The sequence below is a fragment of the Colletes gigas genome, unplaced genomic scaffold, assembly GCF_013123115.1.
Source record: "Colletes gigas isolate AHSC1104 unplaced genomic scaffold, ASM1312311v1 Colletes_gigas_Sc00011, whole genome shotgun sequence".
NCBI classification, from domain to species: Eukaryota; Metazoa; Arthropoda; class Insecta; order Hymenoptera; family Colletidae; genus Colletes; species Colletes gigas.
This window is the reverse complement of record NW_025106640.1, coordinates 5,532,128-5,544,490: the sequence shown is the minus strand read 5'-3', so window position 1 is coordinate 5,544,490 and position 12,363 is coordinate 5,532,128. Positions and strand designations below refer to the sequence as shown.

Genomic DNA, 12,363 nt, shown 5'->3' with positions numbered 1-12,363 from the left:
GCATTACAAAACCGTGGAACGGTGGGGAGCCACGGAAGGCAATGGGAATGAAGGGAAGAGGCCCAGGAAGAAAGAATGCCGTGCGACTCGAGCAGTCGCGTGCCCCGTCCTAACTAAATTAATATTCCACGATAAATTCGCCACACCTTGGCCCCCTAGATACCACCGTCCCTATTTGGACAAGGTCTGTTTTGGTATTCTCTGAGCCAATACAAGTATCCCCTTTGCAACACGGTCTTCAATCGACACTGTTTCGCTCTAACCTCGAGATTTGCTCCTCTATGGAATTTTATAACAACTCTGAGAACCTTTGTACGAATAGTCGGGTCATACAAGAGAATGGGCCCCAAATTTACTAGGGAAAATAGTACACGTACAAGGGGTCAATCTAATCCAGGAATGTGCCGACCTATAACGGCGAGTACACCCTCGAAATAACCAAATAACGGCCAAATAAACTCCTCGTTCTACCTCCCGTTCACGCCATAAACGGTCAACGAAACAGCGACGGTAATTCGTAGAATCGCCGCTTCAGGTAGGCAAGACACTTGATTAGCGTCGAAACGAGCAACTCGAGGTTAACTAAGTTAAGCTACTCGACGAATCCGTCTCCCACCGTTAAGAGCCTTCAACGAGCAGCGAAAAACTGTGACAGTGGCTTCGAGACGGCCACTCGGGAATGTGTGCCCGGAGAGCTTGAGAAAATGGCCCTCGACTGGATTCGATCGTAAAGACTAACGTTAGTTTGCATTAGGCGCAAAATGCGGAACTTGGAGTGACTAAGGATTCGTCGAGCCTGAATGATGTCGCGTTTTTAGGCGATTGGATATTTGCGTGTACAAAGGGAGACGGGACCTGCAAATATTTGCAGGGAATATCGGGCATAGATACGCGTAAATGCATGCATTACATCACCATTAGTCAGCATTTGGTATCGCATAAATTAACGACTAATACTATTACTATCGCGAAATAGCATTTTACGGGCGGAAAGATGGATTTCCCTCGCGTCGCTCGGTGCCTTTCTTTATAGCTCGTCGCAGAAGATCTTGCGGTCTAAGGAATCGAGCGAGGCGGAGCAGATAGGCGAGCATGGAATTCAACGACGTCGCCATGGCGTTATCAACCCGCCACCCTATCTCTGGACTTCGCTGCTCACGGGAGACGCACACCATCGAATAGGGCCGCGTTGTTATGCTACTTGCGACTCGACGGTGTACAGGAATAGCTTGTGCAGCGCAGCCCCACCTCTGCGTCCCACGTGCGTGTATGCCGTACGCCATATTTCCCATGCGCAAGAGTGCAACACCATCCGACGAAGTCGTTGACTGGAAAACGAGCAGGAGGGCTAGGCAGAGTAGGGGGGATGGCGGCAGGGTACGCTCGTTTATTCGCACTTTTACCCGGTTCCGCTCTTAAGTGCGGCCAGTTTGTTTATCGGCCACTTCTTGTTTCGAGGAACGAATCTTCGACACCCTCTGTTTGTTATACTTTGCACTACCGGAAGTTTCGATTCCGGGCCGCTCTCACGGCGAACAGCAATCTAAACGATAATTATATTTTATATTGCAACATATCTACCAGTTACTTATCCACTGTAACTAGACTTCAAATATCAGAAAGAGTTTGGTACGGTCGTAACCTTGGTCTTACTTGGATGTCGCGTAACAAAGAGCACGGAAGAGCGGTTCTTGAAACCTCTGCATGGCGTGTAACTTCTTTTCTAGAACGATGTTAATCGATCACAATGCATGCGCGTTTGCTTTAAACGCGCCTCTTTTCCCAGAAAAATCGCCGGACCGTTAAACGCGTTGCCTGTACTCTATGGCCATCGCCATGGATAAAGATACGATACGTGCAAGTACGGAGTTCCACTTTTTGCACCGTAGAAAATCGCGTTACGGGCTTTGTTTTTTTTCTATCGGTCTTTAACAGCCGTCAATACGCGCGCATTCTCGAGTAACACGATAAAATACTGAATATCATTCGAATAGATTAGTCACGGTCTTTCTTACCTCGATCAGGTGAAAAGGAAATAGCAGGAAAAATTGCATCGTGTCCGTTTGTATTCGAAACAACGGGAGCTTTCTTCTTCAAAGTAGGAAACAGTTGTTCGCGTGTCTTTCAGTTTGATTCCGCGAGAGCGATAGAGAGCGGGGAAGACCGATAAAAAGTTGAGATTACGTTAAGAATAGCCAAGAACGAGAACGGTCCATTAAACGAGGAAGAAAATCCTAACCTAAAAAAAATCCAAGCAAACAGGCAGGATCAGAGACTACGTGTTTTTGTTCTTGTTATAAACGAGATACATTCGTCGGGAAATCAGATATTAAACGATGCACGATCGATGGATTTACTCGTGATCGTAATGTTACGTTTGAGCTGCGTGACTTCCGGTAGAACCTGCCTTTCCTGTGCCCCCATCGAGCGACCCACGCGCCATGCGCTCTAAGGTTTCTTTAAAACAGTTCCTTCCCGTTGGGGGCATCTCGTCGAGTGCAGCATTATCTTTCTAAAACTTGGTTCAGATGGCAGTACAATGCAGCGCCAGCTAAATATCATATTCGTACTGACAAAATAATCATCACGTACAATCTTACGCGTGTTTCCTCACGTCCCTTCTTTTATATTTTATACACTCCTAGTTTTTACGAATAAGTCTCGAACGTATATGACAGATTTATAAATTAACATAATTCTGAAAATCATTGAAAAATGCTTACCGTTCGAAGAACTTTCGCCCATTGGCATCGACTGAAACTCTTTCGGCGGACGAAATGATTCTCGATGTCTCGGCTTCACCGTCCAGTAATAAAAACGCTTTCTGCACTCGGTGTGGTTCGTTATTACCTAAAGCGTGATCGTGTATCGATACTCTGCTCTCAATTCCGATGCCAGAATCACGAGAGTAATTAAAATGCTCTAATAATCGTTCTAACAACTCTTGCATCGCGCGTTTCCTTTTTACGGGATTCTCTCTCGACGAAAACTGTATTTCCTCACTTCCTGTTACGGATCGTTTTCTTGAAGTTCCTTCCGATTCTTCGCGATCCGACGTTTGTGCACCTCTGTTCACTAAAAATTGTCATAGCACTCATAACCATGTTCGATCGACTATTTCGTCGATTTTGAATGTCTTAACCATTTTTACCCAATATAATGTTGCGTTCGTTTATGGTCGACAGCAAATTTGTTAGTTTATCCTTCTTGTCGTGCCACTGTTCAGTAACGAAATTTACAGAATTGTTTCTTAATTTTCGATATTTGTCGATGATCAATGGATTCTTAAGTTTTCTTAAACGTTTCGTGAACCACATGTTCGAAGCACTACTGTTTTTTAATGTTTCTGAAGAATTTCTTTGGTTTTCTTTCGTTTCTATCGCGATGGACTCTTTATTCTCCAAATTTTCCGAATATCTGTCAGCAATGTTCCAAGTATTTTCTGATTCTTGATTTTTCACCCGGGGCACCAAACTGCGAAGCTTCGCGTGTAAATTCTCGATTTCCTCGAGCTTCTGCAGAATGTCTTTCACGTATTTTTCAGACATGTTATGTTTCACAAAACACGTCGCATGCTTATTTGGATCAAAAAATTTGTACACTGCAGTGTTTTGAGCGATTTATACCCATTGAATAATTTAAGAACAGATGAGCCACGTATGAAATTGAAGTTACTTCGTAACCGGGCTTACGACATAACCTACATTTCAGCGGAAGAAATAATGGGGACGTTCAATGTAACGTAAACAAAATTATTCATTGAAATCCGTAAATCTTAATACTCCATTACCGTAAACATTTGTTTTGAGTATATACAATGTTGTTGAATAAAAGTACCGATAAAAATGTTAACATCTGCGAAACAGGCAAAACCAAACCGTTGTTATTGTCGAGTCCATGATGAAGGAGTGAATCTAAATGACATCGCGAAAATTATAACCACTTTAAATCATAAAACTCTGCTATTGCGAAACGAGGTTAATGCGTTTAAAAATGTCGACGCTAATGGTGAGAATAAATTCTCTGAAAAATTGAAGAGCACACGTGAACGATTGTCTGCAAGCAATCGTGAAAGACAATCTGACATCTTTAGACGTAATGTAAAACTTGATCAACTTACGATTCCGGAAGAATCTAAATCTTTTCGAAGAATCGAACGCGATCTAATCAATAAAGAAACCTTGAACAATATAGTAGAAACAAACAATTTGACCACAAACGAAATATGCCAAAATCGAGTGAAAAATAATACATACTGTAATCGTGTTTACGAAATCCCGCCAAAAATAAGAAAAAAGAAAGTTTCTAGAGGCACTCAATGTTATTCAGCGATGGAACGTAAACGAAAACGAAATTTTTTTAATTGTTTTAAGACAGAGTCGCAGATTAGGGAATATAAGTTATTTCAACAAAATAAGAAAGTTAAAAGCTCACCGAAAAACAACATTCACGTAACCTTCGATCTTCGGACAGAAGAAAATGAATCATCAAGTAATAGAATAAATGACGAAAATATGTTTAAAAATATAAAACGAGAAAATTATGAAAACGGCGAAGATAAGTTAAATAAAACACTTGATTGGACGTTTCAGTCGGTTAAAATCGAACCCAAAACGAGGAAAGAAACGTTAAACCAGTTTAAGAAGTTGCAAGGAAATAATATTTTTAAAGCAGAGTTGGTTAAGAATAAAGCAATTCTGGAAAAAGATACAGAAAACGAACATGAAACTTTTGAGAGTTTGGAAGCACGACGTATGGGCGGTGGCGCAGAATTGCGCGGGAATCGCTTAATTTCGGACTTTAATAATAAAATGTGTAAAATTAATTTATATAAGAACGTAAAATTCGACGCGAAGAATGTAAAAAAAAGATTGGATGCTTGTATATCTGAATTAAATGGGATAATCGAAGATGTTTCCTTAATATTCCCGGATACAGAACCCAAACCAATCCAGACCTAACCCAACATCTCAAAAGAATAGAATAAAAACATTTTTACGACATGCACTATAATGATTAAAAAACAAAATTTTGTGATTTTAATAACACGATTGAATTAACATACACGATTCATTGACTGAAAAAAGAACTGAATTGTTCTTAATATTTTCTACAACTTTTATGAAATTCTTTAATTTTTTTGTTAATAAAATCGATTTGTGGGACTATAATATTGACTAAAATATAGTAGGGAATTTCGTTACATGAATAGTGTAGGTGTAATCTCGCGTGAATGTAACAGAGACTATGGTCGTTAATAATAGTGCATGTATGTGCACTCACGTTGCAATCGAATTAAATAAAAATAATCGAAGTGTACTCTCAAGATGCATGAGCGATTAATGTTCACCGAGACTTATGGGAGCGAGAAAGACAGATTTTTTGTCAAATCAAAAGGTAACAGCAATCTGACGTATTAAACGTCACTGGTGCATCTAACCTATTGTTTATTTTGTTCTGTAGACGAGCAATCGATAACCGAAGTATTGTCAGACACGACAAGGACCAAGTCTTTTTATTCTGGTTTCGTATCGATTGTGAAAGAGGTATTTTTACCTCAAGGATATCCCGACAGTGTTCATCCCGATTATACTCTCTATCAAGTATGGGATACAGTTCAGGTTAGTTTACATAGGCTTTGGATGAAGCTGGTTGCAATATGATGAATGAAATTATTGTTTACACGTGGAGCCATCATTGCATTATCTTGTTTTGTGTTTAAGGCATTTGCAAGTACCATAATGGGAACTCTAACAACACATTCCATTATGCAAGGGGTAGGTGTTGGCGAGGCTGAGGCAACACCATTAGCAGCAGCTGTAACATGGATACTGAAAGATGGGACTGGAATGATCGGTCGCATTGTATTTGCATGGTGGAATGGGTAAATGAAGTCATGTCAGACTCCCATAGTTTGATATAATTTTATATAAACACAAAGGTTCTTTTCAATTTATTAGGACAGATTTAGATGGACAGTGTAAAAAATGGAGATTTTTTGCTGACATTCTTAACGATTTAGCAATGGGAGTAGAATTGCTCTTACCTTATTTTTCCTCCTATTCGCTTGTAATATTGTGCATTTCGACAGCAATGAAATCAATTGTTGGTGTTGCTGGTGGAGCAACAAGGGCGGCACTTGTACAGCATCTGGTACACAGAAGCCTGAAAATAAATTTATTTTTTACTAATGAAATACTTTTTTATTATACAGAATATTTATTTTCACTATAGGCATTACAGAATAATTTAGCAGACGTTTCAGTCAAAGATGGAAGTCAAGAGACATGTATAAATTTAATAGCATCTTTTGTAGGAATTTTAATACTTTCTACTGTTCATAGTGGCAGGTAGATATTCAATTACGTATATTTGTTACCATCAGTATAATATCAGCACATAATTATGCACTAAATGTGGTAATAATATCGATGTTCCAATAGTATATATAATCTGTATGTAGATACGTAATGGAACTCTATCTCTTTCTGGTGGTAATACATCTATACGCAAATTATTCGGCTGTGAAAGCATTATGTTTAAATTCATTAAACGAAGATCGTTTCGCTTTAATAGTAAAAAGTTACTTTACGAACGAAATCATTCCCGAACCCGCGGAGGTTAACAGAAATGAATCGGTGTTGTTGTTCACAAAACCTAGTAAGATCATTGATTTCAATTTCGTTTTAAGTAGATAAATATAAATCGCGGTCATACAAATCATTTCTCTCTTTTAGCAAGGAGTATATGTGGGTTTAATGTAAAAATGGGAGTCTCCTTGGCTAATCTTATACAAAAAGATATAATACCAACAAGTTACACGGAATTATCGTTAAAACTTTTTTTAGATAGAAAGTATTTGATTTCTATCGATGTACAGAATAGAACTATTTTTGTATGCCTCAAAAAAGATGCACAGCCATACGACGTCTTAGAAGCATATTTTCATGCTTGTCTTTGTGGATTGTTTATTTGTATGTCTTTGAAAGTGCCACTTGTAAGTAAAATAAATCGATTTGTATTTGTGTTTATTCTAAGGACATTGTATTTTTTCCAGGATCTTTTTTTAAAACCCGAAGTAAACGATTTATCGTACCCGTTAATGCGTCTTTACGTACTTAATAAGAAGTACTCCACTTCGAATAATGGCGTGCAGTCGTCAAAAGCCGTAGAAAGCATTTATGCTACTAATTTATTGATTTCTAACGAATACAAAGCATTTATTAGTGGCCTTGAAAGTAAAGGTAAGTAATTTTACTTTTACAAGATAATAATTTTGTTTTTTTTTTATTTGTACAGATATTTTTTCTAGGATGGATTACAGAAATTAATCTGTTGCCAGTAGCAGCTTGGAGATTTTTATAAAAATCATAAAATGGTAAAAACAAAGCACGAAGATTAAACAGTAAAATATTCTTGCTTTTTTTCTTGATATTATTTACCTCGATAAAATTTTATAATTATTGATCATTTAAGTAATTCTATCTCTGTATCTTCGAACTATTTGTTGGCAATGAGAAAATTATCTATAAATATTTTTTTACAAATTTTTATCACAGGTAATTATAGCATAGTGAAACTTATATGGAAACCAGTTTATTTCCAATAATTTATAAAAATATAACACGCCTTTAACCTGTACAAAATTTTTCAGAGAAGTTGAACTAAGACTCTTGTTCTTGTTTAGGGCCAGTCTGTGATAAATGTTTTACTATATCCACCCAGTCCCATCCTCGTGGTCTTTCACCTTTTCCATCTGCTTTGTTCCATTGTTTACGCTTCTGGGCTTTGCTCAGTTGTTCTTTCTTGGGTTTCTTTACCGTTTCCTCCAACTGTACATAACAAAATAGATCAGTTTCATGTACTTTGAATAAACTTAATGTCTCGTACAGTTACTTCTTACCTGTTGCTTCTCTTCGGTTAGTTTAAGCTGGCTAGTTTGGGAATTCATTTCAACAACAGAATCTGGTTGTGTAGAAGTTAGTTCTACATAATGTTCTTGGACACACTGAAATAACGTGTAAGTCATAGCACTTCCTAGCCATTGATCTGCCTCTGCTTCCACAAGTTTGACCACATTTTCTTTTACTTCTTGCACACTGTATTCCAATCATTCACCTTTAATGAAAGCAACAGAATGCAAGAATAGTCAAAGGACAGCATAGCTGGACTTACATATCCTTGTTGTAAAATGTGTTCATATTAATAATAGGCCTCTCGGATGGATATGTCGCACCCCATGATATTTCCAACAGAAACGATTTTATATCATTATCTTCTCCAAACTGTACGTAAAATAAGTGTTATACACATATGCATAAATTCCAATCTAAATGTCATAGAATCCGAAGAAATATAAGATTTAAACACGATCAAATCACGTTGAAAGTATTCATCGTTATATTTTACGATTTGGGCGAACTCGAATCATAGTCGTATACGAGTCAATTAATAATAAATTCAATATTTAATCGAAACGTTTCGGTAAAGTTTTTGGTATCGTTTTAATGGACAGACCTTATATTGGAAGGTAGTGGGTGTCAGCTGTTTAAAAGCTGGATCTCCATCGTATATTGAAAGAAGTACTTCTCTTTCCTCTTCCTGAAGTTCGGCATCGCTCATTTCCTTTTATCAACGTGAAATTTTGTTAGTCGAATTTTTATCGTGCGCACACCGTTCATGCGTTATTCTGAGGTTAGGAAAACAGGTAGACGCAGCTGTACAAGATCGTGCTGCCCCTGTTTCGTCATATGCGCCGTATTTCGAAATTCTGTATCGCAATCAGAAATCTTACACTCGATTTGAAATTCACATTGTCGCGTCGCGTAACACTCATTGCGAGATAATACACTTCGTGTCATAATTAACGTATAATTAATTGATTAGTTGACTTTTGGCGGGATTTTCTTTATGTTTTAATGAAATGGCGGGATAAATTTGCGAAAGAAAAGCTAAAATTCTCATTGGTTATGTATTATTACTAATTTCTAATTGGCTCTTTTAGAAATATCCGAATTACATTGGCCGAGTGACGAAATATGCAGGAATTCGCGCGGGATAGTGCAGTATCGTGATTCCTTGTTCTTGCTAGAATTTGTGAATATTTTAATTATCTACATTTGCTTAATATCTGTAGGCCAATAATTACGTAAGATTTGAAGTGAATAGCGTTAACAAATTCAAGAATCGACAAAAATGTGAGTTACAAATGTTACACTCTCTTTGAAATTCATATTGTCGCCTCGCTTAATGCTTATTGTGAGATAATTCACTTCGTGTCATAATTAACGTATAATTAATTAATTAGTTGACTTTTGGCGGGATTTTCTTTATGTTTTAATGAATTGGAGGGATAAATTTGCCAAAGAAAAGCTAAAATTCTCATTGGTTATATGTTATTTCTAATTTCTAATTGGTTCTTTTAAAAATAAACGAATTACATTGGTCGAGTGGCGAAATATGGAACTATTCGCGTGGGAAAGTGGAGCGGTCAGTAGTACTGGCGGGATTTCTGCAGAAAAGTGCAGCGTCGTAGTCCCTTGTTCTTGCTTGAATTTGTGAATATTTTTAGTTATCTACATTTGCTTAATATCTGTAGTCTAATAGTTATACAAGTTTCGAAGTGAATAGCGTTAACAAATTCAAGAATCGACTGTGAAAATGTGAGTTATATTTCATTTATATGTTATAACGTTAGCCATCAATTTTCTTTGTAAAAGTCAAGATATGTACGTTGTTGAGTACATAGGCCTGGTATCTTCACTCTTTTTTTCGTATCCGCGGTTTCTATATGAGGTAGCCTTAGCTTCGAGAGTTAACAAAGTTTCGTAAACGAGCGCGAGCGCTTCGCGAAACATCGGAGGCTCCCCACCCCGCCATCCAATTCACGAGCGTTACCGATCACAGCGAGGGGCCGCCATTTGCATTGCGAACTCGACCCAGCAAGACGTGTCGGAACCTGTTCGAACCTGTCTCTGCTTGTCTCGACTAACGGGGTACCGATTTTAAGCTTGTAGATACTTCATCATTATTACTAATCATATTTACGGTGCTTTCGTTTAGAATTAATACGTTTCTACTAAATTGAGTCTGAATTGTGACAAAACCTGAATCGTATTTCATACGTTTTCTTCGATATCAAACCGGCGTCGATTTATTATATCTCTCTCAACTAAATTACGTATCTTGTACATATTATTTCGAGTTCAATTGTTGTTTAATTATGATTAGATATGTTTCCTGTAATTCATTTGGTTTTCATTTGTATTTTATTTCTGTTGTAGACTCTGATTCGAATTCCAATGGAAGGCAAGTTACCGGCACACAATCGACAACATTACAATTTCAAATGGTTTAAGGATTGGTAAAATTTAATATACATTTACACATTCTTTACACATTTTTAACATTTTATCGAGTAATTATTTTTTGGAAGAATGATATATCAGTGTTCAGATTAAACAATAAAATCATTTTTAATTTGCTCTATAATCGATTTCGATTAAGTAGCAAATTAAACGGGAATTAATATTTATATATTTTTATCTATTTTTTATATTGACGGTAAATTGGAATGGTTTATATTTAACTGTATTCTGATCGCGAGTATTATTTATTTAATTGATTGTATACAATTCTGTCTTTATGAATTGTTGTTAATTGCAATTTACATACATATTTCGATGCAGGTTTTACGAAAATGTAAAAATTACGTACTTCGAATATGCTATTTAAGCATAAATAGCCATCAAACTTTAATTTTTGCAAATTTCGGAATATACATATAAAAATTACGAGGTATTCAAACATTCGATGAAACAAATATAATCATTCTTACAATTCTAACTGTGAAAGTTAGTGACATTACATTTATAAATTGAATAATTACTTGAAAGTGATTATTTTCTTGAATAATATTTTATATGTTAATACGACAAACTGTATACGCAATTCCAAATAAAGCAGTATTTCTGTTGATAGACATCGAATAAGGAAGAAGAAAAAAAAACTCATAGGAAAGGCACACGTGTGCTTATTGTATTTCTTGTATCCTATCCTACCTTTCTTTTCAGCATTTTCTTTCAGCAAAGTTGGCCGCGCGCAAGGCGGCTGGTAGAATCAGTGTTTACTGCGTAGCAACAGTTTGTTTTCCAGGGCAAAGTGACCCTGGTCGTTTACGTGTTAGGCAAACGCGATAGTAGAAGCAGTGTTTCTTACGACAATTTCTAAGTATTTCCAGAGCATCGTGGCTCTCTTTGTTTTCTGAATCGCGAGAATAGATTCATTTGTTCGCCGTTTTCAATCTTCGGTCGCGGTAAATTAATTTAATACCTTGCAATAAACATGATAATTTTTTTCATTTGAAATTAAAATTCGTTTGCGGTATTAGAGTCAAACACTGAAGAGGAGTACATATTAGGCGGTGCTCCACGAGCAAACAATGTAAGGATAAATTTATACTTTGCAATTTTTAATTAAAAATCTCTGTAGTTTTAACAATAGATTCTAATTGTTTTCTTACAGTTTTTTTACAGTCTCTGAACCTGATTCTGGTATCCAGCTGCAGTACCCGGGGGGGTATCGGGCGATGGACCACGAACGAACAACGTAAGTATAAATTTATACTTCTAAATTTTTAATTAAAAATCTCTATAATTTTAACAACAGATTCTAATTGTTTTCTTGCATTTTTCTTACAGTCTCATCCTGGAAACCTGCTGGACCATGCTGACTTCGTCGATGACTTCAACTGGTCAACATCGTCATCCGAGCATTTACATTCTACGATTGAGTGAGTCGCATGTCATTTATGTTCCTCTGGTCCCCAACCATGTTGTAGGATGAAAGATCCGAATCAACACGGGTGACCAGTTGTATACTTGCTATTTTTGACGAGTCAAGTGACCACGGGTATTTTCAATACCCGTGAGTAGTAACACAAATTGTTATATTTTTTTAGCGCAGGCTAGGATCTTCTTGCACTCGCGTTTTTTAATGTTACAAATAAATATTACATAATTTGATTATAAAATTTTTATACAAATATTTAGAACAATTTTTATTAAATATATGAAATATTTTTATTAACTTTACATGAATTATAGATTGAATAGAATATAAATTTATATAATATGAAAATATTATATTGATCATATGATAGAGTAGAATATAAATATTAATTACTATAGCATTATATAGTAATTTTGATAAAATTAATATAATTCTTAAATATTGATCGTATTTAATGTATTTTATGTGCAAGAAGACATTTCGCGACTGATCGATTTTCGAGTCAAAGTAACATCTATTGTATACTAGTTTCAACTTTTTAAAAATTTACTTTGACGACAGAATCGATTATGG

At 36.4% G+C, this 12,363-nt stretch overlaps 3 protein-coding genes across 3 annotated transcripts; 1 reads left to right on the top strand and 2 right to left on the bottom strand.

The window, feature by feature from the left end:
* Window positions 1-155: 155 nt before the first annotated feature.
* On the bottom strand, window positions 156-3,620 carry LOC122398444 (the record flags this gene model as incomplete). Its single annotated transcript, XM_043398288.1, has 3 exons — window positions 156-279; window positions 2,724-3,075; window positions 3,152-3,620. Coding segments are annotated over 3 exons (945 nt in total), but the record flags the coding sequence as incomplete, so codon positions are not given.
* Window positions 3,621-5,149: 1,529 nt separating this feature from the next.
* LOC122398157 (RUS family member 1) lies at window positions 5,150-7,462 on the top strand. The gene is made up of 9 exons (XM_043397821.1): window positions 5,150-5,397; window positions 5,464-5,621; window positions 5,724-5,884; window positions 5,961-6,153; window positions 6,235-6,350; window positions 6,464-6,660; window positions 6,738-6,997; window positions 7,058-7,244; window positions 7,313-7,462. The coding sequence occupies exons 1-9, from the start codon at window positions 5,328-5,330 to the stop codon at window positions 7,363-7,365; spliced, it is 1,395 nt and encodes a 464-aa protein (XP_043253756.1). The 5' UTR covers window positions 5,150-5,327; the 3' UTR covers window positions 7,366-7,462.
* Window positions 7,463-7,531: 69 nt separating this feature from the next.
* Window positions 7,532-8,802, bottom strand: LOC122398158 (RWD domain-containing protein 4). Its single transcript, XM_043397822.1, has 4 exons — window positions 8,518-8,802; window positions 8,176-8,285; window positions 7,904-8,099; window positions 7,532-7,832 (listed from the first exon to the last, which is right to left on the bottom strand). The coding sequence occupies exons 1-4, from the start codon at window positions 8,620-8,622 to the stop codon at window positions 7,665-7,667; spliced, it is 579 nt and encodes a 192-aa protein (XP_043253757.1). The 5' UTR covers window positions 8,623-8,802; the 3' UTR covers window positions 7,532-7,664.
* Between the last annotated feature and the right edge of the window lie 3,561 nt (window positions 8,803-12,363).